Source organism: Schizosaccharomyces octosporus, assembly GCF_000150505.1.
Source record: "Schizosaccharomyces octosporus yFS286 unplaced genomic scaffold supercont6.3, whole genome shotgun sequence".
Lineage (NCBI taxonomy): Eukaryota > Fungi > Ascomycota > Schizosaccharomycetes > Schizosaccharomycetales > Schizosaccharomycetaceae > Schizosaccharomyces > Schizosaccharomyces octosporus.
The window spans coordinates 2,578,277-2,602,631 of NW_013185621.1; the positions used below are offsets into that span (position 1 = coordinate 2,578,277).

General features: G+C 39.5%; 10 protein-coding genes across 10 annotated transcripts; 6 read left to right on the forward strand and 4 right to left on the reverse strand.

The window, feature by feature from the left end:
* Positions 1 to 634: 634 nt before the first annotated feature.
* Positions 635 to 3,874, forward strand: SOCG_01707 (alpha-mannosidase; the record flags this gene model as incomplete). The annotated part of the gene is made up of 1 exon (XM_013164660.1): positions 635 to 3,874. One exon carries the CDS (start codon positions 635 to 637, stop codon positions 3,872 to 3,874), a length of 3,240 nt encoding a protein of 1,079 aa, XP_013020114.1.
* Positions 3,875 to 3,900: 26 nt separating this feature from the next.
* On the reverse strand, positions 3,901 to 5,461 carry SOCG_01708 (dihydrodiol dehydrogenase). Its single transcript, XM_013164661.1, has one exon. It carries the CDS (start codon positions 5,180 to 5,182, stop codon positions 4,070 to 4,072), a length of 1,113 nt encoding a protein of 370 aa, XP_013020115.1. The 5' UTR covers positions 5,183 to 5,461; the 3' UTR covers positions 3,901 to 4,069.
* Positions 5,462 to 6,708: 1,247 nt separating this feature from the next.
* Positions 6,709 to 8,073, forward strand: SOCG_01709 (flavonol reductase/cinnamoyl-CoA reductase family protein). The gene has a single exon (XM_013164662.1). The coding sequence runs from the start codon at positions 6,891 to 6,893 to the stop codon at positions 7,911 to 7,913; it is 1,023 nt and encodes a 340-aa protein (XP_013020116.1). The 5' UTR covers positions 6,709 to 6,890; the 3' UTR covers positions 7,914 to 8,073.
* Positions 8,074 to 8,424: 351 nt separating this feature from the next.
* SOCG_01710 (dehydrogenase) lies at positions 8,425 to 9,878 on the forward strand. The gene has a single exon (XM_013164663.1). The coding sequence runs from the start codon at positions 8,597 to 8,599 to the stop codon at positions 9,641 to 9,643; it is 1,047 nt and encodes a 348-aa protein (XP_013020117.1). The 5' UTR covers positions 8,425 to 8,596; the 3' UTR covers positions 9,644 to 9,878.
* A 230-nt stretch (positions 9,879 to 10,108) lies between these two features.
* Positions 10,109 to 11,644, reverse strand: SOCG_01711 (ammonium transporter Amt3; the record flags this gene model as incomplete). The annotated part of the gene is made up of 1 exon (XM_013164664.1): positions 10,109 to 11,644. The coding sequence occupies one exon, from the start codon at positions 11,642 to 11,644 to the stop codon at positions 10,109 to 10,111; it is 1,536 nt and encodes a 511-aa protein (XP_013020118.1).
* Positions 11,645 to 11,819: 175 nt separating this feature from the next.
* SOCG_01712 (copper amine oxidase Cao1) lies at positions 11,820 to 15,375 on the forward strand. The gene is made up of 2 exons (XM_013164665.1): positions 11,820 to 12,616; positions 12,925 to 15,375. The coding sequence occupies exon 2, from the start codon at positions 13,130 to 13,132 to the stop codon at positions 15,257 to 15,259; it is 2,130 nt and encodes a 709-aa protein (XP_013020119.1). The 5' UTR covers positions 11,820 to 12,616; positions 12,925 to 13,129; the 3' UTR covers positions 15,260 to 15,375.
* A 73-nt stretch (positions 15,376 to 15,448) lies between these two features.
* SOCG_01713 (5-aminolevulinate synthase) lies at positions 15,449 to 19,551 on the reverse strand. The gene has a single exon (XM_013164666.1). The coding sequence runs from the start codon at positions 17,096 to 17,098 to the stop codon at positions 15,728 to 15,730; it is 1,371 nt and encodes a 456-aa protein (XP_013020120.1). The 5' UTR covers positions 17,099 to 19,551; the 3' UTR covers positions 15,449 to 15,727.
* On the forward strand, positions 15,507 to 19,743 carry SOCG_01714 (acetyl-CoA hydrolase). Its single transcript, XM_013164667.1, has one exon. It carries the CDS (start codon positions 17,650 to 17,652, stop codon positions 19,213 to 19,215), a length of 1,566 nt encoding a protein of 521 aa, XP_013020121.1. The 5' UTR covers positions 15,507 to 17,649; the 3' UTR covers positions 19,216 to 19,743.
* SOCG_01715 (transcription factor) lies at positions 19,680 to 21,774 on the forward strand. Its single transcript, XM_013164668.1, has one exon. It carries the CDS (start codon positions 19,806 to 19,808, stop codon positions 21,591 to 21,593), a length of 1,788 nt encoding a protein of 595 aa, XP_013020122.1. The 5' UTR covers positions 19,680 to 19,805; the 3' UTR covers positions 21,594 to 21,774.
* On the reverse strand, positions 21,747 to 24,287 carry SOCG_01716 (uncharacterized protein). Its single transcript, XM_013164669.1, has 4 exons — positions 23,475 to 24,287; positions 22,555 to 23,425; positions 22,230 to 22,491; positions 21,747 to 22,190 (listed from the first exon to the last, which is right to left on the reverse strand). The coding sequence occupies exons 1-4, from the start codon at positions 23,702 to 23,704 to the stop codon at positions 21,937 to 21,939; spliced, it is 1,617 nt and encodes a 538-aa protein (XP_013020123.1). The 5' UTR covers positions 23,705 to 24,287; the 3' UTR covers positions 21,747 to 21,936.
* Between the last annotated feature and the right edge of the window lie 68 nt (positions 24,288 to 24,355).

The following is a 24,355-nucleotide window of genomic DNA, read 5'->3' on the forward strand; positions in this document are numbered from 1 at the left end:
TATTTTATTACGGTGAACACTCCTTTTAAGAAGGTGACGAATTTACGAGTTTTCTTTACGTGTCCAAAGCAGGACTCAATTGGTTCAAGTCTTACTCAAATTTTTAATATGAATAACGATAGTGAGTTAATTCATTAAGATCAGTGAAGCAAACAAAGTCGAATTACTACTTAACTCACGATAGTCATGGATATTGGAAAATTATCGTGTGGTAGGGTCGTCAGAAATGGGTTCTAACCAAAAGAAGTAATTAAAAGGAATGTTTTATAAAAGGAATTTTACTAAAGAATAGTTAATTACCGTTAAAGCATTTCTATCTTTAAACAACATAGCCCCAAGATAAATCCACCGATGACGATCATTTACGTGTCTGTTATATAAATATTATAGGATGCATGCTTGGATCTGGAGTCTATATAAAACCAGTGTCATAGACATTAACTTTATTTGAATCATTTTAAAAAAACCAAAAGATACTTCTCCTGCTATTTATTTTTTCTGGATTAAGCAACTCGTGAACCTCTATTTAGCTTTAATTGAATTCTAGTACACCCTTTCACGGCTCTCGAGACATCCCTTTTCGGAACATTACCGTTTTTTTCATTTATTTATTTTTCAAATAATCCCCCGAAACATGAGTTGTTATCCGGTATACAACAATACGCCGGTTGCAAAGCAAGTTGATTCCATTTACGAAAACCATCTTGACCAATTTCTTTCCGAAGGAGAATACAAAAAGTTTAATCTTCCTAATTTATACGACCTTCACCGTATTGACAATTCCATTAAAGATGTCGAAAATGATACAGCAAAAGGATATGTGAATTTAAGGGTCTATCCCGTCCCAGATCTAAAACGACCTAATGTTCATGAAATTATTGGTAAAGTGAACTTTGAACAAGTTGCCTATAAAGGGGATGCATTTGGTCCTAGCTGGTCCACGTTTTGGATCCAAGTCGAAGTTCGCATACCCGATTCCTGGTCAGACTATGCGGAAGTCATTTTTGACTGGGACTGTGGTAACGAAGGGTTGGTTTACACAGAAGATTGTCAACCGGTTCAAGCGTTTAGCGGCTCTGAAAGAACAGAATACATTCTTCCCAAAAGCTGGCAAACCGATCACAGTATCCATATTTTTTACGTTGAAATGGCCTGTAATGGAATGTTCGGTTGTGGAGGCACAGACCAAATTGCTCCACCTGATCCTAACCGGCATTTTGTGCTAAAAAAAGCAGATCTCTTGGTTCCTAACCTGCCAGCTCGCGCTTTGCGTTGTGATTTCATGATCATTCAACAAAGTGCTAAGGAGTTCCCATCTCGATCTTGGCAAAAGTTCAGAGCAAGACAACTTTGTCATGAAATAATGAATGCATTTCACCCCGAGGATCCTTCCACTATTGAAGAATGTAGATCCCTCGCTAAACTTTACCTTGGAGAGCATATCGATTCTGAATACGTAAACGAAACAAATCCTAACCAAACAAAAGTCTATGCAGTAGGACACTGTCATATTGATACAGCCTGGCTTTGGCCTTTTGCAGAGACAAGGCGTAAAATAGTGCGATCATGGGCTACCCAATTAAACCTACTGGATAGATACCCAGAATACCGTTTTGTCTGTTCTCAAGCTCAGCAGTACGAATGGTTAAAGCAGGACCATCCGAGAACTTATGAAAGGTTGAAGAAGCATGTTAAGAGCCGTCAGTTCTTGCCAGTCGGTGGAAGCTGGGTAGAACATGACACGAATCTTCCTTGTGGAGAATCACTTATACGACAATTTCTCTTTGGACAACGTTTCTTCCAAGATGAATTTGACGTCCGATGCGACACTTTTTGGCTGCCCGATACGTTTGGCTATTCCAGTCAGATACCACAAATTTGCCGCCTTGCTGGAATGGATAGATTCTTGACACAAAAGCTTTCTTGGAGTAACATCAATTCTTTTCCTCATAGTACCTTTAACTGGGTTGCATTGGACGGTTCTCAAGTGTTGTGTCATATGCCACCTGCGGATACTTATACGGCAGACACAAATGTTACTGATATAATACATTCCGTTTTTCAACACAAAAATTTAGCCAACGATCAAGCAGGCTTGCTAGTATTTGGAATAGGTGACGGGGGCGGAGGTCCTACACCTGAGATGCTCGAAAAGCTTCGTCGATGTAAGGGAGTCGCTAATACAATTGGACAATTACCCGAGATTAAACTTGGAGATTCGGTTGATGACTTTTTTGATGGTGTCTTCAAACGTACAAGTAATGCAGCAACATTGCCCTCGTGGGTTGGCGAATTATATCTTGAATTTCATCGCGGAACTTATACAACGCAGTCAGAAATCAAGTCGTCTATGAGAAAAGCAGAATTTTCACTCCACGATTTAGAGTATTTTGCAACGTTAGCTTTTGTTCGTATTCCCGGGTTCAAATATCCAGTACGGGAAATAAATGAGCTATGGAAAACTACATTGTTATGTCAGTTTCACGATGTTCTTCCCGGATCCTGTATTGAAATGGTTTACAAGGATGCCATACCCATGATGCACAACGTTTTTCGATCGTCGGAACTGTTAATCAAAGCCATTTTAGAACAACTTGGATTCAGACAAATTACAAGCCATACCACTTTACCCGATTACCTTCTAACCACCTTACCTTGGAACGTTGGTGGTGTCGTGGACGAAAGTGCAAATACCACTCCATTATCCTTCTATGAATCAATCGATAATCCAAACATTTTAGTACGTTCCGAAAACTATGTTAAGCACCCAGCCCGAGCCTACGAATCCAATGGTTGCTTAGTACTCCGTACGGATAAGTTTTTGGTTCGAATTTCTAAGTCTGGTTTGATTATGAGCATTCATGACTTCTATAATGACAGAGAAGTTTTGGATTTAAAGACCGGAATTAACAAGACCGGCGCAAACCAGTATGTGCTCCTCCAGGATACCCCTTTGAGCTTTCCAGCTTGGGACACTGAGATTTATTCTCTTGATAAATATAGTATCCTCACAGACGGAAAGGCGCAGATATATGAAACAGGTCCCACCAAAGCCTCAGTACTGGTCGAGACTCCCATTAGTGAGAAGAGTTCCATTAAAACCGTTATTTCAATCTCGGGCTTTAACAATGATGATGATGCATCAAGCATAGACTTTTCTTGTGAAGTGGACTGGCATGAAGACTACAAATTCTTAAAGGTTGAATTTCCCGTAGACATCCATGCGGAATATGTTAGCTACGAGACTCAGTTCGGTATCACACACAGGCCTACCCATTACAATACATCCTGGGATGTTGCAAAATTTGAGGTGTGCCATCACAAGTTTGCGGATTATTCCGATTACAATTATGGTGTGTCTATACTGAATGATTGCAAATATGGATTCTCCGTACATGGGAACTTAATGCGACTCTCATTATTAAGGTCTCCAAAACAACCAGATGCCCATGCCGACATGGGTAAGCATTATTTCCGTTATGCAATTTTGCCTCACAAAGGTGGACTCAGCCCTCAAGTAGTGAGAGCTGCTTACAAGTTTAACAGTCTCTTTAGATTCGTCAACAAAAATTCTATAGAGACAAGTGTTGAAGCTTTAGATTTTGTTCGGGTTGACGGCGATGAAAATATAATAGTTAGTAACGTAAAGAAAGCTGAGGATGAGGACGCGATAATCCTTCGTCTTTATGAGTCACTAGGAGGTAGATCCAGGTGCAGATTGACATTAAAAAACTGTGATATTAAAAGCGTTACCAAATGTAACATTTTGGAGGAAGATATAGCGCAAGTCAATCTACAAAATGATGAAGAAGGATGTCATATACAAATTGAATTGAAAGCATTTGAAATAGCATCCTTCAAAATGAGTTTATGAATGATTTATTAAATAAGAATGTTTTATGATTATTCACTATTTACAAATAGGTGGAGGATCAGTTTAGTAATGCTTTGAAAGTAAACTTATTAAAAAAAGCAATTCATTAAATATCTAAAAAGATTTTTTCATAACATATATGATAGGTTCCTTTAAATCAACGCGATAGTTGGAATTGGTATCAATTGTCATGCATTAGTTGGTGGTAAATCGAACGTCAGCAGGGTAAGAAATCTTTAATTGATGACGGATTTGGTCCGTTAGACGCATCATTCGAAGAGTCTCTGCGTGAGGAATTTCAGAAGCCTCAGTAAGGTTATTCATAACATATTCATAAACGGCGTCTTGTTCGTAAAAAAATCCCGTGGCATCGAAGGAGAAATCCATAGTCTCTGATTTTCCATCTGGCTTTTTCAGCGTTAATGTTTGAGGGCGGAAACATTTACCAGAAATAATCATTTGAACACCACTATCACCGTCTATGCGCAGAAAGTCTTGGGTTACAGGATCACGGTCCATTGAAGTACATAAAACCGCGATAGCTTGAGACCTTGGATATACCAGGGTAACGGCAGTGGAATAATCGGCGACATCACCATTAGGATCAGTAAACGTGAGTGCGTTAGAGGCGACTGTAGGATCATCCTTTTTGTTTAGAGGATCATCAGACAAAAGGACCTGAGCCCAGGTCAAAGGGTATACGCCCATGTCAAGAAGCACACCCGCACCTAAAGAGACATTGAGCATTCTAGAATCCTTGGAAAGTTCGCGGAAGTGAGATTGTTGACAAAAATCAATAAAGAGTCGAAGATTTTTTCCACAAACGCGCTGTTCATGTAATAATTGCTGTGCCTTTTTCACGATAGGGAAAAAGCGGATCCAGAAACCTTCGGCAAAGAATACCTTTTTCTCGCGGGCTAACTCTACCAACTCTAAAGATTCTGGATAGTTCATCGTAAAAGGTTTCTCACACAAGACACCTTTTCCAGCATGTAAAGCTATCTTGACAGTATCAAAATGCTGAGGATGGTGATTGGAAATGTAAACAATATCCACATTGATATCCTGAACCAATTCTTCGTAAGAACCATACGCTTTGGGAGAAGAATTGCCGTTCTTGTAGCCTTCAGCAAAAGCAGCGGCCCTTTCTACGCTGTTTCGAGTAGCTACTGCAACAATTTCATGCTGATGCTTGTGATGTTGAGGAGCTCTTACCAAGTCATTTGCAAAGGCAACAGCGATATTGCCAGTACCAAGGAATCCCCAGCGAAGGACGGAAGAGTTGCTGGAGGTTTTACCAATTGCCATGTTAAAAACGAAATCTTTTCTGGGCGACGAAGAGAGTAAAGAAAAGCAAAAACAAAAAAAATGATAGAGAAATGATTTTGAAAAAAAAAAAAATCAAAAGAAAAAAAAAGGTTAATCCAACCTTTTAATACTGGACCGTTCAAAAAGCGTATTTGGTAGGAGTGGAAAATTCAACTAGAAACTAAACGTTTTTACGTAGAGGTGATATATTATGTCAGAATACCAAAGAGAAGTAGTCGTTTACGACATTTAAAGAAAAAAGACTTTAATTAATTAAAAAAAAAGAACAAGAAAAAAAATAAAATAAATAAAAGTTGTATAAAGATTCTACAGTTTGTGGGGGGTTTTTTTGGTCTGCTGGCTTGAAGAAACCTGTCGTCGCTTTAATAAAAACAAACGAGGATTACAGGTTTGGTATCAAGACTTCATCCATATAGAAACCTAATTTGATTTTCCTTTTCCTTTTCCTTTTTCTTTTTTTATTCTATTCATTCTCAAAGATTGTCGTAATGCTGCTACTAATACCTTTTTGAATTTGAAAACTAACCGGTATATCAGTTCCTTCGCATCATGGACTTCCGTATAAAATTTTTATTTTATTTTAAGGATTAGTAGAAAAATAAAAAAAAAGATTTATTTTCACTCGATTTATTGTCCTGCAAAATTTACAAACGTTTCTTTGTAAATAAATCGACGCTACTTTTGCTCGCTACTATTAAACTCTTTTCACTACTCGTTTATCCTACAGTGGAGACACGCGAGTGATCTCATTTGTAAACAACATCTGCAGGACAAACAGAAACGATTTCAAGGTAGGTATAGTTCTTATTCTTTTTTTTTTTTTCTTTTATTAATTTAAAATATGTTTTAACGGTACTCTAGGTCAATTGATGATACAAATTCCATCATCCTGCATTGTCTCATACTGAGGCAATCGTTCATGTATACGAAAATTCATGAATCCAACATAACATATCTAGTATTTAGAGAATGAATCAAGAAAAAGACTAGAGGCAGCCTTGTTCGAGTTGTCTTTTTTTTTTTTTCTTCTTCTTTTTTCGTTTTCTTTCTCCTTATTGAAAAAACTGAATGAAAACGAACCATCCGACAGATCCACTCGGATCATAACACTTTTTTTTTTTTATTCTTCTAGAAAGCTCTTGTCAACAAAATCAAGCGAGTGCTTCAAAACAACTCGCAATGTAAATGAAATGACACTACTCTTTCCACATTCATTCCAACCGAGTCAAACTACTTCACTGTAACTAACATCAAGACTAACCCAAAGATCGGTATACCTCTTTAGTATGATACCCTGATGGAAATTTTCGAGAAAAAACGAGAATTAAACATGAGTGAAATTTTCATACGGTACGGAACCGAACGGATGATTTTAGTTCCGTCTAAAGTAGCAATAACACAGTGTCCCTTGCTGCAACCAGAAACTACTTTTCTCGTCCGAAGACCGGCTGTGACGAAATGGATTTTCTCCTTGGATTGGCCGCAGCAATGACTAATACAAACGGGTGAGGCAACGGTGGTGTTTAGTATATAAATAGAATACATAACTATTCATATATACCGTCATCGAAGTACCTCTAGTACCCAGAACAACATTCATTCCTAAAGGCATATAATTTTTTTTTTTTTTCGCTTGGGAGGAATTTAGAAATTATTCTTTTACACTAGAAATAGGAATAAAAACAGTATGTCGAACCAACAACTTGCTTTAGTCACCGGTGTTACTGGATTCATTGGAGCCCATGTTGCTGTCTCTTTACTCAACAAGGGTTATCGTGTGCGCGGTACTGTCCGTAGCATGGAAAAGGCAAATGAGTTGATTCGTTTGAACCCCGAGCTTAAGGACAAGATTGAGTTTGTAATCGTCAAGGACATTATGGAACCCTATGCCTTTAAGGATGTTGTCAAGGATTGCGACTACGTTTGCCATATTGCTTCTCCTTTCTTCGTTTCAAACGTCACTGACAACAAGGCTCAACTCTTGGATCCCGCTGTCCAAGGTACCCTCAGTGCCTTGGAAGCCGCCATCACTGAGCCCAAGGTCAAGCGTGTTGTCATCACTTCTTCTTTTGCTGCTGTCGGTGACTTCACCAAGGATCCCTCCAGCGGCTACGCCTACAGTGAAAAGGACTGGAACCCCATTTCTTACGAGGAAGCTCTCAAGACCGATAATGGTATCGTCGCCTACTGTGCTTCGAAAGTTTTCGCTGAGAAGGCTGCTCGTGAATGGGTTAAAGAAAAGCAACCTCACTTCGATATCTGCACCATCAACCCTCCTTACGTCTATGGTCCTACCATCCATCCCATGAACAGCATGGACTCTTTGAACACTTCTAACCAAATTCTCTGGACTGTCATCAATGGTTCCAAGGTCCAACCCTCTATACAAAGTCTCCAAGTCGATGTTCGTGATGTCGCCGATGCTCATGTTTTGGCTCTCGACCACCCTAAATTGGGCGGTGGTCGTGTTCTTGTCTCCAAGGGTCCATTCTTCACAAACACCATCAGCAAGATTCTTCTCGACAAGTTCCCTGAGAAGAAGGATGTTATTTCCGAACCCTCCGATGTTCCTTTCAACGACAAGCACTACACTATCGACAACTCTTTCTCCAAGTCTCTTGGTATGAAATATCACTCTGAAGAACAAACCTACATTGATACTGCCGTAAACCTTTGGGAGCGTGCCAAGCAATTTTCTGAATCCAAGTAAATCATTACTTGAGCTTTATGATTTTTGTATGCTTGAAACCTTATGGAGTAAATTTGTCATTTCGGTTTATAGATTTTGGATGCCATATATTAGAAAATGTCAACAATAATATGTTTTTGTCTTTCTAGAACGATCATGTTGCAAACGACTTTTATACTTGTATATGATTCATTAAATAAAACTTCCATAGAATCAAAGATCCATTGATAAGGAAAGGGAGCACACATCTATTCAACAAGAATCGCAAACCAGATACAAAAACATGAAATTGCAAGTTGAACAAAAGGGAACCAGATAAATTTTGAAAACTGAAACGAAATAGAATAAAAAGAATACAATGAAATAACAAAACAAATATCAAGTTTTAACAGATTTTTTTGTTTTATTACATTTATCGTAATATCATATTACATAAAATGATTTTATCTCGCTTAGAATAACGTCGTCCCTTGCATGCAAAACAGTAAACTCACCTCCACATTTTTCCATCCTAAAACGCATACTTCTATGGGCTAAAAAATAGGCAGCCAAACCTCTTGTTTACGTTGGTAAATATTAAAATTCTATATATATATATATATATATATATATATATTTATAAATTTTTTGTTAAAGATAATTCATACCTTTTTTGGTTTACGAGAAGCATTGCCGTGTACTTTTGTATTGAATCGAACAGCAGTATGAAGGCAGTGGTTGCGAATGGAGAACGAGGATTAGAATACACTACAAACGCAGAAAAACCAGCTCCTGCTAAAGGACAAATTCTTGGCCGTGTTTCTCATATTGGACTAAATCCGATTGATTGGAAAATTGCCTACAATGTGCCGATTTCGAAGGGCACAATTGGCGGAACCGATTTTGTTGCAATTGTAGAGGAAGTTGGAGAGGGTGTGGATGCCGACAAGTACATAGGAGCTAAGGTGTCTGGTTGGGTTCCTGGGTTTTTCTCGTTTTCGGGATCCGCTTGGGCTGAATACGTTTGTACCGATGCCAAACTAGTCTACTTTGTTCCCGATAGTATATCACCTTTGAACGCTTCTACAATTCCCTGCGCCTTAACCACTGCTTCCCAAGGAATTCATCAACGGATTGGATTGCCCATGCCTCGAGCCGATGGCTCTGCGAATCCGACACGAAGGAAATGGTTTCTCGTTTGGGGTGCCTCTTCGTCCGTTGGACAATATGCCGTTCAATTTGCAAAATTGGGAGGTTGTGATGTTGTGGCGACTTGTTCTCCGAAGAATTTTAAACTAGTAGAGAAATTAGGAGCCACATTTGTTTTTGACTATCATGACAGCCAGGTTGTTGAGAAAATCAAGCAAGCTACGAATGATTCTGTATTCTTTGGATTTGACGCTATCAGTCTCTCTCACACGATTACAAAGTGTATAATGGCTTTTAGCCTTGAAGCAAAGGCTGCCAAGTTAATTACTGTACTGGGACCTCCGGAGAATCCTCGTGAAGAAGCAGTCGATGTCATTACTGCGTTTAGTTTCTCTTTGTTTAATGCGAAGTTTGAATTTTTTGGTGAAATTGTGCAAGGCAGCAGTGAAGATTATGAACATATCGCCAAACTTTTTGAGTTACTGCCGATATTATTGGAGAAAAAAATTGTCCTCCCTAACAAAGCAAGGGAGTTTGCAGGTGGCTTACAAGCGATTCCTGATGCGTTAAATGAATTTTCCTCTGGAAATCACAGTGCTATCAAGTTTGTCATTGATGTTTAAAAGTGAATTGATGATATATATTTTTGTTAATATTAATTTCATTCTGGGAGAGGCATTTACTAAACTTAATTCTTTTTTTTTTCTCTAAATGGAATTATTCTTTCTTTTTTTCTTTAGTTCCTTTCTTTTTGTTTGTTCCTCGTCAGTTTTTCGATTTGAGGATTTGTATAAATTTGAATCAATAAAATAAAAAAAAAAAAAGAGAGAAAAAATTAATAACATTAAGGTCTGAAAGTAATGATAGTCGTAATTTTGTGTTTGTAAATTGACATTAGATAAAAGGAAAACCAAAGACAAGTGAACCCGACATTGGGAGTGAGAACCATTGTATTTGGTCTGCTACAAAGTGATTTAGCTACGGATGTATCTGTGAAATATATATATAATGATCTATTAGACGAGAAGCAAAAAAAGAAAAATATAAATAAAAAACGAAAGGGTCTTGTGTACGGGTCAGACAAAACGTTATTGTTTCTTGGTAGTAATAGATGTACCTATGGGCTCCTCCACCTCTTGCGCTTGAATTACTCGAATGTTTGCTGGACTTGCTTTTTCATCAATTTGTTCGACCAAGTCTATATAATCCATGCCCTGTTCTTCTTCTCCGGGGGTACAACGGATCTGTAATCCAGGAACCATGTCGACAAGCAGACAAATGATTGCGGTGACAACAAAGGACCAAGCAGCAACGGAGGTGAACGAGGCAAATTGGTAGCCCATTTGTACCCAATGGCGGACGATCCAACCACCTTGAATGACAGTGGCACCATCGGAAGCGGCGACGTTTGGATGAGCAACAACACCCAAAACAATAGAACCCATGACACCTCCAATTCCATGTAAATTAAAGACACGAAGAGGCTCATCGATACTCAGCCAATTGCCGATATCATGGAGGAGGTTACAGACGACGGCGGTGAACATACCGGCCACAGCAGCACCCCAAGGATAGACGTGGCCGCAGCCGGGCGTGATGCCAACCAACCCTGCTATGGCACCTTCGGAAACTCCAAGAATAGAAATTTTACGATAGCGGACATAGTCCATAGCGACCCAAGTGACGCAGGCAAAGCTGGAAGAGATGAGGGTGTTTGCAAAAATGTAAGCTGTGCGAAGATTGATGGCGAGAAGGGTTCCGGAATTGAAGGTGAGCCAAGAACACCAAATCAGGACGGCACCGAGGTAAGCCATGGCTGGATTATGGGGAGGGTATTTGGGGATATGGCCACGACCAAGAGAGTTCTTCCATCGGACAGAGCCCCAAGGGAGGAGGGCGGAGGAATTGCAAGTGTTGGAAGAAGAATAGTCATCGGCGGAATTGGTGGAATCATCTGAGAAAGAAGGTTCACGACGGCGACCCAAAACAAATGAATAGGCGAGAGCAGCGAACCCAGAAGAGATATGGACGGGACCACCCCCGGCAAAGTCCAAGGCACCCATGGTGAAGAGCCAGCCTTTGGAGGACCAAGTCCAGTATGCTTGGGGACAGTAAACAAAGGTGATGTACAAGAAAGCGATGACAAGCGAGGGAACAAGACGACCTCGCTCGGCCATGGCGCCGATCAAGAGTTGGGCGGTGGTGACGGCGAAAAGGCCGCCGAAAGGAAAGTAGACGATTGCAGGAATGGTGGAGCCGGGGACGTATGGGTCGAACCAAACATTATGTAAACCGCCAAGAGAAAGGGATCCATAAAAGGAAGAGCCAGGAGCGACGGCCAGCGAGTAGCCGATGAGATACCACTGAACCATGATGACCGCGGTGACGAGGAAGGATTGGGTGAGAATGGAAAGTGCAGAGCGTTTCCGGATCATGCCGGCGTAATAGAGAGCAATGCCGGGGGTGACAAGAAAGACAACCACACAGCTAAGCAAAACATAGGTCATATCAGCAGGTGAATAAGTATTTTTCATGAGATTGTTTGCCTCGGTCATGCTGGAATTTGCATTTCGCCGCATCAACAAGGAGATGGAAGCATTCGACGAGTTACGAAGGGGGTCCATATTGAATAGGTTGACAAAGTATGTTGGGTATGAAGAAATTGTGATTGTGATTGTGATTGTGAATGTAATTGTAATTGTTGATATGTTGAGATTTCGAGTCCAAGATATGGAACCTTTTCCTTTAGCAGACTCGCTTTTCAATTCTCTATCGCTGTTTTCTACTATTCAATCTGGGTTCTCTTTTTTTTTTTTTTTTTTTATTCTTCCAAAATCTTTTTTGTTCTTCTCTCTCTCGTTTCGTTTCTCGTCAAGCAAGTCTCGTTCGTTTCGTTTCGTTTTTTCGTCTCGTCTCGTCTCGTATACCTTTTCCTTTTCCTTTTCCTTTTCTTCTACAATCTTTTCTTTCTATTCATAAGAATTCCCTTCGAATTCACCTCCATCACAGTATATATACATAACCTATTCTTTTACTGTCTTTCGCTTATCTCTTCCCAAAACCAAAACAAATTATCAAAATACCACGTTCTACATACTTCACCACCTGCAATTCCAAACCGCCATTCCTTACCAAATAAACAACACATCCAATTTCAACTACAATCCAATAGTGGAACAGAAGCTATCCAAGCTCCGTCACTGTTTGTTTTGTGTACTTTATGAACCATGATGAAACAATTCCATCAGATACCTTTGTTTATCGCAGTTCGGTTTTTATCAACCTAAAATCATGCTTCGCCATGGCGAAGCATTTGCAACCCAATCAAAGTTTAGTGATAACGAACCTTCAAGAAAAGGTTCATGACACAAACATTTTTGGTGGTCCAAATCGTATATGCATTGGAACTTTAGATATGCTTTTGCATGATAACCGGACACTGATCAGGCGATCATAGATAGTACGGGTGGGAGATTGTAGATGTTTGAGGGCTCCAAGAATCCAAGAATCCTAGAGTCAAAAGGTATATAAAGAGAAGGACATGGCCAAGGAAAGATACAGAAAAAACAAACTTTGTAAGAATAGAAGAAGAAAAGGTAAGCAAAAGTGATTGTTACTAGTGGCGAGCAAGGTGAGCGAGAGTGGCAGTCGTGCATGGAATGGAGTCGTTTGGGAAGGTATATTCCATAGCAAAGAGACATTTGCATTCCAAGAGAAAAAAAAAAGTGTGTTTAGGAGTGTGTTGGAGTGTAGGAGTGGGAAAGTCCAAGTCCATTTCAATGGGAAAGCAGTTTCCGTTTGAAAAAGAATAAAGACGCTTGACAATGGTGAAAGACGCCGTGACAATTGCCTTGAAGTGTAGAGATGAAAGAAGAATGAATGTTGACTAACCATCTTTTTGTAGAACCTCTTTTTTTTTTTTTTTTTCTCTCTTTTGGATTTGGTTTTTTCTTTTTTGTTTCATTTTTTATTTTTTCCTCCTTTTCCATCTTTTTGGTTTCCACTTTTGATTGAATTCCAACCTCGTCTCCTCCCGAGTTCTTTTCATTTACATTTCGAAAGAATCGAAATAATAACGTCCATAAACGTCTTGATCGCTAGCCTTTAGAATGACTCTCTTCTCTTCTCAACATCATCAACATGACTATTCGGATCCCATGGACCCTTTGGGCCCAGAGGAATTAAAGCTCGCCGTCAATCTGGTGCGCAAGTCTTTCCCGGAACACAACTATAGCTTCAATGTGATTACCCTAAACGAACCTCCCAAATACGAGTATTTGGGCTGGAAGCAATACCCCAATGTGCAACCTCGACCCGACCGTATCGCCCTTGTCGTCGTCTTGGAAGCTGGCGTTCCTGGTCTCGTCGAGGGAAGGGTCAATTTGACCAAACACACCATCTTGGACTGGAAACACATGACTGGTATTTGTCCCATCATTACCGCAGACACCATGGAGCAAACTGAATGGATTGTTCGTAATGATCCCAAAGTCCGTGAGCAATGCATCTTGTCAGGTGTCCCAGCCGACGAAATCGATCACGTCTATTGTGATCCTTGGACCATTGGTTATGATGAACGTTTTGGCAATGCTCGTCGTCTTCAACAAGCCCTCATGTACTATCGATCCAACGAAGATGATTCCCAATACTCTCACCCTCTTGACTTTTGTCCCGTCATCGATACCGAGGCCAAAAAAGTCATTGCCATCGACATTCCCTCTGTCCGTAGACCCTTATCCAAACACAAACACTCCAACTTCAACCGTAAAGATGCTGAAAAAGAGTATGGCAAGATGCGTGAAGTCAAGCCCATCGCTATTGCCCAACCCCAAGGTGTCAACTTTACCCTCAAAGGACGATACATTGAATGGCAAAACTTTCGTTTCCACATTGGTTTCAACTACCGTGAAGGAATCGTCTTGTCCGACATCACCTACAATGACCATGGTAACGTCCGTCCTCTCTTCTACCGCATGTCCCTTGCTGAAATGGTTGTCCCTTACGGTAACCCAGAACATCCCCATCAACGCAAGCATGCCTTTGACTTGGGTGAATATGGTGCCGGTTTCTTGACGAATCCTTTAGCCTTGGGCTGCGATTGCAAGGGCGTCATTCATTATCTGGATGCCCATTTCGTTCGCCATACCGGTGAAGTTCAACATGTGAAAAACGCCATTTGCATCCACGAAGAAGATGATGGTGTACTTTTCAAGCACTCTGACTTCCGTGATCAATTCCAAACTACCATCTCTACCCGTGGTATCAAGCTCGTCGTCTCTCAAATCTTCACTGCTGCGAACTATGAGTATATGGTCTACTGGACCTTCCACATGGATGGCGTCATTGAATGCCAACTCAAACTAACCGGTATTCTTAATACCTATGCCATGAATGCCGACGAGGATACCAATGGTTGGGGAACACAAGTTTATCCCCAAGTCAATGCTCACAATCATCAACACTTGTTTTGTCTTCGTCTCAATCCCATGGTCGATGGCGTGGATAACTCTGTCGCCATCAATGATGCCGTTAGTGGTGATGGTCTTCCTGGATCCAAGGAAAACTACTATGGCAATGCCTTCACAAACAAACGTACCGTTGCCAAGACCGTCAAAGAATCCATTAGCGACTACGATGGTGCTACCTCTCGTACATGGGAAATTTGCAACCCCAACAAGTTGCATCCTTACTCGAAAAAACCAGTCTCCTTCAAACTTGTTTCGCGTGAAGTCCCTCCTTTGCTGGCTCGTCCTGGCTCCTTGGTTTCCAACCGAGCTGGCTTTGCCCGTCATCACATGCATGTTACGCCTTACAAGGATGGTCAATACTATCCTGCAGGTGACTATGTTCCTCAAACTTCCGGTGAGCCTTCCAAGGGTTTGCCTGAATGGATCGAAGAGAACCCCGAAGGAAATGTGGAAAACACCGATATTGTCGTTTGGCACACTTTTGGAATTACTCACTTCCCCGCTCCTGAAGACTTCCCTGTAATGCCTGCTGAGCCCATCAGTCTCCTTTTACGCCCTAGAAACTTTTTCCTCCGCAATCCAGCTTTGGACGTTCCTCCTTCCCGTAACGTTTTGACTTCTGAAGTTAAAGAGAACCATAAAAAGTCTTCTCATCCAGGTCAAGACTTACTAAAAAGTCTTACAGATGCTACTTCTAGACTCGCATTTGGTGAGCCTTACTTTGAACACCATGGTGAACAAAAGAAGGACTGCCAAAAATGTCATGAATAATTATGAAACCTCAGAATAGAATACATATTAAAAAGCCTTTTTTCTCCCTCTCTTGACGATTTTATATACAGATATATAGATTTACGCACATAATAATGAATCTTTTGTTTTCAAACAACTTTGTTTATTTGCAGTTTTTTTTCTTTACAGAGCGTTATTTAAATGTATTCTTTAACTTGCATAAAAAATCACGGTACGAATGGACACTGACAGTGGCACCAGCAAACTTGCTTTGGGGTTCTTAATTTTTTTATGTATAGGAATCGTCGTAAAGCAGTCCTTTCAGTTATTAACTATCTTTTCAATGGCGAAATTTGAGAAAAACAAAGTAAAAACAATTTTATAATATACTAAATGAAAGACTGAGGAGTAGAAATCCGCTTGCGTACGAAAAAGGTAGTAGAATATAACAATTCAGAATATATTGTAGCTTGTCATAAAAAACCAAAAACACAAAAAAGAAAATTATTATGCTACAAGAGGAAATTGGCATGGCTCATTTACCGAGAATCCATTTGCTTTCCAGTAATCAAGACCCTGCAAATCATATTTTTTCCACAGTTCTTTCAGGGCAGTTACAAAGTGGTTTAAAATAGCCTCATCGTTATGTAAAGGAGTAGGCGTTACTCTCAAACGCTCTGTTCCCTTTGCAACAGTAGGATAATTAATGTGATGAAGATAAATGTTATAATCCGTAATAAGATCCCTGCTAATTAATCTTCCGTACTCTGGATGTCCAACCATAATAGGGACGATATGAGATTGGTTGGAAAGGAAAGGAATTCCAGAATCAGTTAAAGCATCTTTTAGCTTACGGACGGCAGATTTTTGAAGAGCTCTTTCCTTGTTTGAAGTCTTTAGATACTCAACAGACGTCAAGGCAGCGGCGATATCATGGGGAGGAAGACTAGAAGTGTAAATGAACCCAGGACAAAAAGAACGTATGAAATCCACAAAAGCAAAAGATCCTACAGCATATCCACCTGTCGCTGAATAAGATTTTGCCAAAGAACCAGTAATAATATCTACCTGATCTGAAACGTTCAGAGCAGCAGCGACGCCAGCGCCTTGCTCTCCATACATTCCAACGGCGTGAACTTCATCAAGATATGTTAGCGCACCGTATTGCTTTGCCAACTTGCATATAGATTCAATAGGAGCGATATCACCATTCATACTGTAGATGGACTCAAAGGCAATAATTTTGGGACTGGTTTTGGGGTATTTCGCTAGCTTAGCTTCCAAATCCTGAAGATCATTGTGTTTAAAAATAACCTTGGCGGCTTTCCCATTTCGAATTCCTTGGATCATAGATGCGTGATTTAGTGCATCACTAAAGAAGATACAACCCGGAAGCTTTTGAGCTAAGGTAGCGAGTGTAGTGTCGTTGGCAACATAACCGCTGTTAAAAACAAGACAAGCTTCCTTTTGGTGGAGTTTCGCCAAAGAATTCTCCAAGTCGACAAATACTTGATTGTGTCCGGCAATATTTCTAGAGCCAGTTGATGAAACACCGTACCGATCGACAAAAGAGTGAATAGCATTAGAAATTTCTTTGTTCATTCGCATTCCCAAATAGTCGTTACTACACCAGACATCGATTACTTTATCATGATCATTCGTAAATGCTTTTGGTCCTTGATCATTGATAACATGATTAATGTTGCTCAACACTCTATACGTACTAGTATCCTTTCTTTTTTGAATTTCCCCTTGGAAAGCACCATCGTAATTGAAACTTGTCTTAGACTCGCTTCCAAATGACTTTACAAACTGCTGAAACGGTAAAGTACCAATCCTTGACCGTTGAGCTCTGATGCTATTTGCGCAAGAGAGCATCTTTCAATGAGAGAAATATTGTAGGTGAATAACGCAGAGATCCCCAATAAATACAATCCGACCCGTGAGATTTTTTCAGGAGCCCAAGAATCAAGTTTTGATGATGCATTTGATCAATTCGCTTACAACAACTTTGATACCAGAATTCCTTCTAAAGGCCTATGTAATAAATAGTTTAGAACACCTGTTGATAAACGTAGCAAGAGAAGATTTTTTTCTTGCAAAGATTTTTTTCATTTCTTTTATTTTCATTCTTTTGCTTCCAGTTCTTTCGGTTTTTAACAACCGAAACATTTTAGGTGTCTATCCACAAATTCCCAAAAATTGATTTCATATCTTTTTATTTGTTGAAAAAATAAAGAGAAAAGTTCAGATGGGACACTCCACGCTATGTAGAGATCGAGTCAAATATTAGAAGGAATGCCCAACAATACGTGAGGTTTCTCATGTTTTAAGCTGAAACGCGAAAAATATTTTTTCCATTGTTTTTTGTGTCTTTTTTTGCTTTCTTGTTGGGTACAAGTTTAATTCAACTACTCGAAAGCTACTTCATGTCCTCGAAACTATTTTCCAGGGTTCGATGTAAAGGTTTGCAGGACAAAATCACAAAGCCTTCTAGCCTGCTTTCAAGCTTTCAAGGTCACCAGACAATTGGTTGGTCGGGATTTACTGGAGTTGACTATCCTTTGCAGACTTTGGAGCCATTGATCAACGAGGTCAGGTCTAATAAAGCATTTGCTAAACCAAAGTTTGATTTACGAGTTTGTTCGTCGGGAGGTACAGTAACAGAATCGGCTTTGTCGGAGCTAGATATGGTCTGTAGCCGTTCACCGTACCAAGTAAGCAAGGTGATCAATAAAAGTCTAAACAATGGAAAGATCGATTTTCATGACCACTCCCTTATTGATTTTGCGGAACAGCTGACGTCTGGATACCTGGGTGCAAAGGATGGAAAGCCTCAGACCCTAGATATAGCAATCGTTGAAGCTACAGAAATCACTCCAGAAGGAAATCTCGTTCCAGGAGCTTCCGTAGGCGTGACACCTGAGCTCATCCAAGTAGCTGACAAACTAGTTGTTGAAATGAATACCAATAGTCCTTCGCTTCGTGGAATCCATGACTTGTGTGTGCCTGCTTCTCCTCCTTACCGAAACCCTCTAAATGTCTGTACTTCTTCCGACCGAATTGGACAAACAGAGATTCCTTTAGACCCCAAAAAAGTCATTGGAATCGTCGAGGGGTCTCATGGGAAATTCCCAAGCCGCACAGAGCCATCCAATAGTACTACCAGAGCGATTTCACAACACATTATAGATTTTTTGAAGAATGAAACGCATAGAGGAAGGGTCCCAGAAAATCTGCACCCGATCCAGTCTGGTATCGGTGCCATTGCAAACTCCGTAATCGAAGGACTTGGTAATTCTTCTTTTCGCAACCTTCAAGTTTGGACTGAAGTTTTACAAGATTCATTCTTAGACTTATTAAAATCAGGTACTGTTCAATATGCATCGTCCATGTCCCTTCGTTTCTCTCCACAAGAATTGGAAAACTTTTACAAAAATTGGGATTTTTACAAAGAACATGTGATACTTCGTCCGCAGGCGATTACCAATAGTCCAGAAATAATTCGCCGTTTGGGATGTATTTCTCTGAATACCCCAGTGGAAGTTGACTTGTACGGCCATGTGAATAGCACCTGCGTCATGGGAACGCGTATGCTCAACGGAATTGGCGGTTCTGGAGATTTCATGAGAAATGCGAAGCTTAGCATTATGCATACTCCATCTGTCAGACCGACGAAAACGGACCCAATTGGCATTTCTACCATAGTTCCTAAAGTTACACATGTCGATCATACAGAACATGATATCGATATTGTTGTCACCGAACAAGGACTAGCTGACCTTCGTGGTCTTTCTCCGAGAGAGAGGGCTATAGAAATTATAGAAAACTGTGCTCATCCTGTATACCGTCCCATCTTGATGGATTATTTCACGTTGGCAGAATCTGTCTGTCTAAAAGAAAAAAGGGGGCATGAGCCTCTCCTTTTGGATAAAGCATTTAAAATGCATACGTCTTTTCTTGAAGAAGGAAGCATGAAGGTTTCATCTTGGTAAGCATATTTTTGTCTACGCAATTTCTCTGTAACGATATCATGGAGATGCATTGTCATTGCTTTATTTTTCAATTCACCAAAAATAAAAGTGAGTGTTGAAAATGAGAATAGAATAAAAGAGAATCTCATAAGCTAAGAATTCATGTCCCATTGACTGTTTACTAATCTACTTTCTTTGTCGTTTTTTAAGGTATCACTACCATGGTTAGGAGTATCAATTATTTTATAAAGAACATATACTTTCTTTCTTTTATATCATTGATTTTTTTTTCCTGATCACTAGTTGAAAGAGGTCGTCCATTGATACAATTCTTGTTCTTGTAGGAAGGTCGCTGGTTTCAGTCTTTTAAAGGACTCTGTATAAATAAAAAGTTAAAGGAAAAGATATTTTACTAAATCTTCTACATTTCTTATTTTTTAAATATTTTAACTTTCATAGTGCGATTTGCTTCATGTTCAAAAAAATTTTACTAATACCCCAATACCTCATATACCACAAGCTGAAACGATTGAGCGCATGTTCTTTTAGATATTAAATAATAGATTCATTGGAATCGCAATTGTAAAAAGAGATCAATCGCAAACTCGTAGATGGACGGCTTTGAAAAACCTAAGAAAGCCTGTGATTTTTGTCGGAGGAAAAAGATTCGCTGTAATCGTGAGCTTCCCAGATGTCAAAACTGTTTGGTCTACAATGAGGCATGTCACTACTCTAAGAGACTGAAGCGCTACAGTCTTAAGATGAAGAACGATGCTCAGGCGAAGAGTCGACTGCCTTCACTTGAGTCGGAGGATAGTCCTAATTGCGATATAGTCGCATCTTCTGAATCGAAAGATAATTATTCACTTCATGTACGCCTTCGAAATGTCGAGGATAAACTAGACAGGTTGTTGAGTCTTGTTGAGGATTCTTATAAACCGCCTAGTAGATTTCGAGCTCGAGATTTCCCCTCATTGATATCCCAAATCCGAGACGCTAGCTCACTAGTTGACAATAAGTTGCAGGAATACTCAAAATTGTTTAAATTGACTCCTGCAGAAACAAATATTGACGATTTGTTTGCTCATTCTTTCCCTAGTTGGGATGAAGACTTTCCCGACATGCCTGAGCGAGAATGGGCTGTTGCCCGTATTCAATGGTACTTTCGTTATATCAATTGTTGGTGGCCGATATTCTACGAAGATGATTTTATGGCTGAGCTACACAAACTCTATGAGGATCCAAACCAAACAAAGGGCGTATGGTTGGTATCGTTTTATGCTATACTCGCAGTGGCCATCTCAAGAAGCAAAATGGAAGATGATCAAAAGCTTGCTGAATCTTTTTTCTGTGCATCATGGTATTTAATTCAGAAACCTGGATTCTTTTTAATACCCCAAGTGGAGAAGATTCAAGCACTTGTTATCATGATTCAATTCACTGCTCATTTATCACTTTTTACATTGTGTAAGGCGCTTTGTGGTCAAGTATGCCTTATGATTAGAGATTTAAATTTACATCGCGCTAGCTCAACTCTAAAGCTGCCTAAAAGGACTGCCGAATTATATCGACGAATATTTTGGGTTTGCTATGTTCTTGAGATAACTACTTCTTTAGTATTTGGAACTCCTTCTGTTTTGAGTGACATGGAGATTGACTGTGGGTATCCTGACATAACCAAAGAGCCTTTATACCCAAATATATATCATGGAAATATTATTTTCATTGCAGAGATTTCATTGACAATCTTGAAGAATGAAATTCGCTCCCAGCTTTATAGCAGCAGTACTCCCTCTGTTGAGGGTAAACGGTTAAAAGTAATTTGGTCTATCTTTGAAAAAATGCAAAACTGGCAAACTTCTCTACCTCTCGAAATTCAAAGTTATTTCGAAAGTCTAAAAAGAAACGAAAATATCTTCTTTACTTTAAATAGTGATGATCAGAGACTTTTCTCAGCAAGTATAGAAATATACCTTTCATATTGCAACACCGTCATTTTCTTGCAAAGGTTAAACGATACAGAGGAAGGTTCCGCTATTTGTTTGGACACGGCTCGGAAAGCAGTTGATGTACTGAAAAACTTCTTTGTGGTGTTAGATCCTATTTCAAAAAACGTTTGCTATCTCTGGATATTTCTTTATAATCCTTTTACTCCTTTCATAACATTGTTTTCTAATACCGTGAGCGGAAAGGAAAATAATCCTGATCAACTATTAGAAGATTTAAACCGTATGTACGCCGTCTTTAAGTTCTTTCTTAAGATGCGTGACTTGAATGGGCAACTGGCCGAGAAGCTTGCTTCAGTTACTGAGAATTTTATTCATGCCGCTGAGCATTATATTGCTTTACAACCTGCTTTTACTGCGGATGCTTTTGAGCTGACGAATTTTTTGATCTAAGTTATTTATTTATTTTTTGTTTAAGTTCGGATTTATATAGCAACTGGGGTTTTACTATGGTTAGCTGTTGAAGTTTTCGTTACAGGTTTTCTGTTTTGTTTTGTTTTGTTTTAATTTAATTTTCTATGACATACGGGGTTGTTTGGTATAAATTAAAATTATTTGACTATTTCGCATACCATGTGTAGCTAACAAGAATAGCGATTTATGTAAAAAAATATAAAGTAAAGAACATGCATCTAGAATTAAACGTATATTAAATGGGTATAGAATCTGAATTATGAGAATTAACATATAAATACATATACAAACGTGAGTTAAGGAGGACTAAAAGAAGACAAAACTAGTAATAGGGATCTTCATTGCTTTCAACTGTTTTCACCGGTCCCTGAAAGAATGTTTTACCTCCATATTTAGGGAAATAGTAATATACAACACAGAATAGACAAACAAATATGAAAACAATAATGGCCCAGTTCATTTCCATCTTGTTTGGATGTTGATAGCTTGGAAAAAAAAGCATTATAGCTATAAACCAAAGCCAGGCAACCGAAAATATTGCCAGCGGTTTACTAAACCTTCCACAATAAAATTTACCTATCAAGGTCAGTAAAGTTGCTAATTTTAGATATGTACCTGGTTGAAAACGATCAAATAGGATTCTTGCCAGAAAAGGAAGAGAATAAATAACAAAGAGAGCAATAATAGCCAAGTTAAAAACGGAGGAAATCGCTGCTGAATTAATCAGCATAAGCAAACCAATCAGGAACGTATAAATATCTACGCCGATGATTGCATTTATCGGGACACCACTTGAAGTAATTTTAGAAAGGTATCTACTACCTGGAAGACCACCATCTCTGGAAAACGCAAAGACTTCCCTTGTAGCTCCAATACACTAAAATGTTAAAAACCGACAAAAAATAATAGGCGTCTCAAAAGACAAAGTTTATTGACGTACCAAACAAGAGCAGTTAAGGCAAAGAGCAACAATCAAGACAGAGGCTACCCCAAGACAGCCATTAGTTCCCAAATTGTTTAACAAAACTTGTATGACTGGTTCTCCTGTGGGACTATTCATAATGGCTTCAAAATCAAAACCCATAGTAGCACAAATGGTAATTATAACGCAAAAACCCAAAACCAAAGCTGCTAGTAAACTAGATATAAGAGCAATCGGGGCGGCCACAGAAGGATTTGTAGCTTCTTCGGCAACAGTAGCACATGATTCAAACCCCGAGACAACCCATACTGGGGTAGTAATAGACATGATGAATGCCCAGCCCATGTTTTTCCATTGCGAGTAATTACTGAAGGTGGTAAAAATGTACTTCGCGCTCGTCCGGGTGTGAGAACTAGAGGAAGCGGCAAGGCTGATGATTACGATGAGAGCGGTACAAGTTTGGAAAAACACACAAAACTTGTTGAAATAGGCCAAATATTTTGTCGGCATAGCAATGAGAAAAGAGGAAGCCAGACTGAACGCTAAGTATATACCGTATTGTTCATACTTTGTAGCGGAATAGCCAGGGTTCCCAATGGAAATGACGGCTACAAGAAGAGAAGAAGCGGCATAAACTGTGGAAGCGAAACCGGTGCCATAAGCAAGCATACTAACATAGCCCAATAGCCAACTGAGGAATGCTCGGTACTTTGGAGGAGAAAGTTTAGCAATCCAATAATACAAACTACCGGACGTAGGCATAGCGGAAGCCAGCTCACTCATAGATATGGAAACAGGAAGCAAGCAAAAGCATCCCAAAAACCAAGACCAAACCATTCCGCCAGGACCACAATTCATGGCAAATATGAGCGAACCTGAAATGGAGGGGCTTTAAAGAAAATGTTAGAAACGGGGAATAGCCCAAGATAGATACGTACCAAAGACCCATCGCACCGAAAGACTGACCAAAGACACTCAAGTAAGAAAATTTACGTTGGAAGACCGGCTTGTAGCCCAGACTCAACAGCAGTTTATCATCATCAGCCAAAGGATGTGATTCTCCAAATTCGACATCTTTTGACCTAGGACTATGATCAGAGGCAGCTTCCTTGGAGATATGAATTACCTGGTTCTTCTTGTCTTTGTCCTTTTCATCAAGAGAACTCATCTTAAATGGAATTTTTTGATCTTTCAAAGGCAATAGCTTCCTGGCTACTAGAGGATATTTCAAAAAAAGGTTTGAAAAAGACACGGTCCAACGTTTATGAAAAAGTCTTTACCAACTCTTCAGCCTTCTCAATCAGTTCAAAATGGTCGCCGAGGTTTCGAATTAATAAAGTGCCACTGTTTGTAACGTCGGATACCTTTTACCTTTAATACTTCACATACTTATCTAACAGCAACAACATTTGATGGATTTCAGGAAAAGATCTCCTATTACAGCTTTCGTCTTCTTTTGATAGTGAAATCAGTGACAATGAAGGCACAGTATTGGCAATCCTTTACCCTTTCATCGTTGACATCGTCATCCTTTCTAACATTGATTATTATATGTATTCATAACAGACGTTATCTAAAATGATAGTCTTTGTTCAGCACTATGTGATAAATATGTCTATGTTTACAGGAACTAGACAGAAGGATAGAACGGATGTTTGGTGGTAGTAGTGATCATCAATCCACGGAGATATACATATGGAGGATAAGATGTATGCAAACAATGATGTGGTAAGGGGAACTGAAAGGATAATTGAAATTGGACTTTAGAGAATGAATGTGGTATTTACTAACAAAGTGTTAAGATTCATTCTTGAAAGAT

Coding starts and splice junctions, on each gene's coding strand:
- SOCG_01708 (XM_013164661.1), bottom strand. CDS start 5,182: ATGGCAATTGGTAAAACCTCCAGCAACTCTTCCGTCCTTCGCTGGGGA.
- SOCG_01709 (XM_013164662.1), top strand. CDS start 6,891: ATGTCGAACCAACAACTTGCTTTAGTCACCGGTGTTACTGGATTCATT.
- SOCG_01710 (XM_013164663.1), top strand. CDS start 8,597: ATGAAGGCAGTGGTTGCGAATGGAGAACGAGGATTAGAATACACTACA.
- SOCG_01712 (XM_013164665.1), top strand. CDS start 13,130: ATGACTCTCTTCTCTTCTCAACATCATCAACATGACTATTCGGATCCC.
- SOCG_01713 (XM_013164666.1), bottom strand. CDS start 17,098: ATGCTCTCTTGCGCAAATAGCATCAGAGCTCAACGGTCAAGGATTGGT.
- SOCG_01714 (XM_013164667.1), top strand. CDS start 17,650: ATGTCCTCGAAACTATTTTCCAGGGTTCGATGTAAAGGTTTGCAGGAC.
- SOCG_01715 (XM_013164668.1), top strand. CDS start 19,806: ATGGACGGCTTTGAAAAACCTAAGAAAGCCTGTGATTTTTGTCGGAGG.
- SOCG_01716 (XM_013164669.1), bottom strand. CDS start 23,704: ATGAGTTCTCTTGATGAAAAGGACAAAGACAAGAAGAACCAGGTAATT. Junction 22,492..22,554: donor GCCTTAACTGCTCTTGTTTG/GTACGTCAATAA, acceptor TTAACATTTTAG/TGTATTGGAGCTACAAGGGA. Junction 22,191..22,229: donor ATTTGATCGTTTTCAACCAG/GTACATATCTAA, acceptor TGACCTTGATAG/GTAAATTTTATTGTGGAAGG.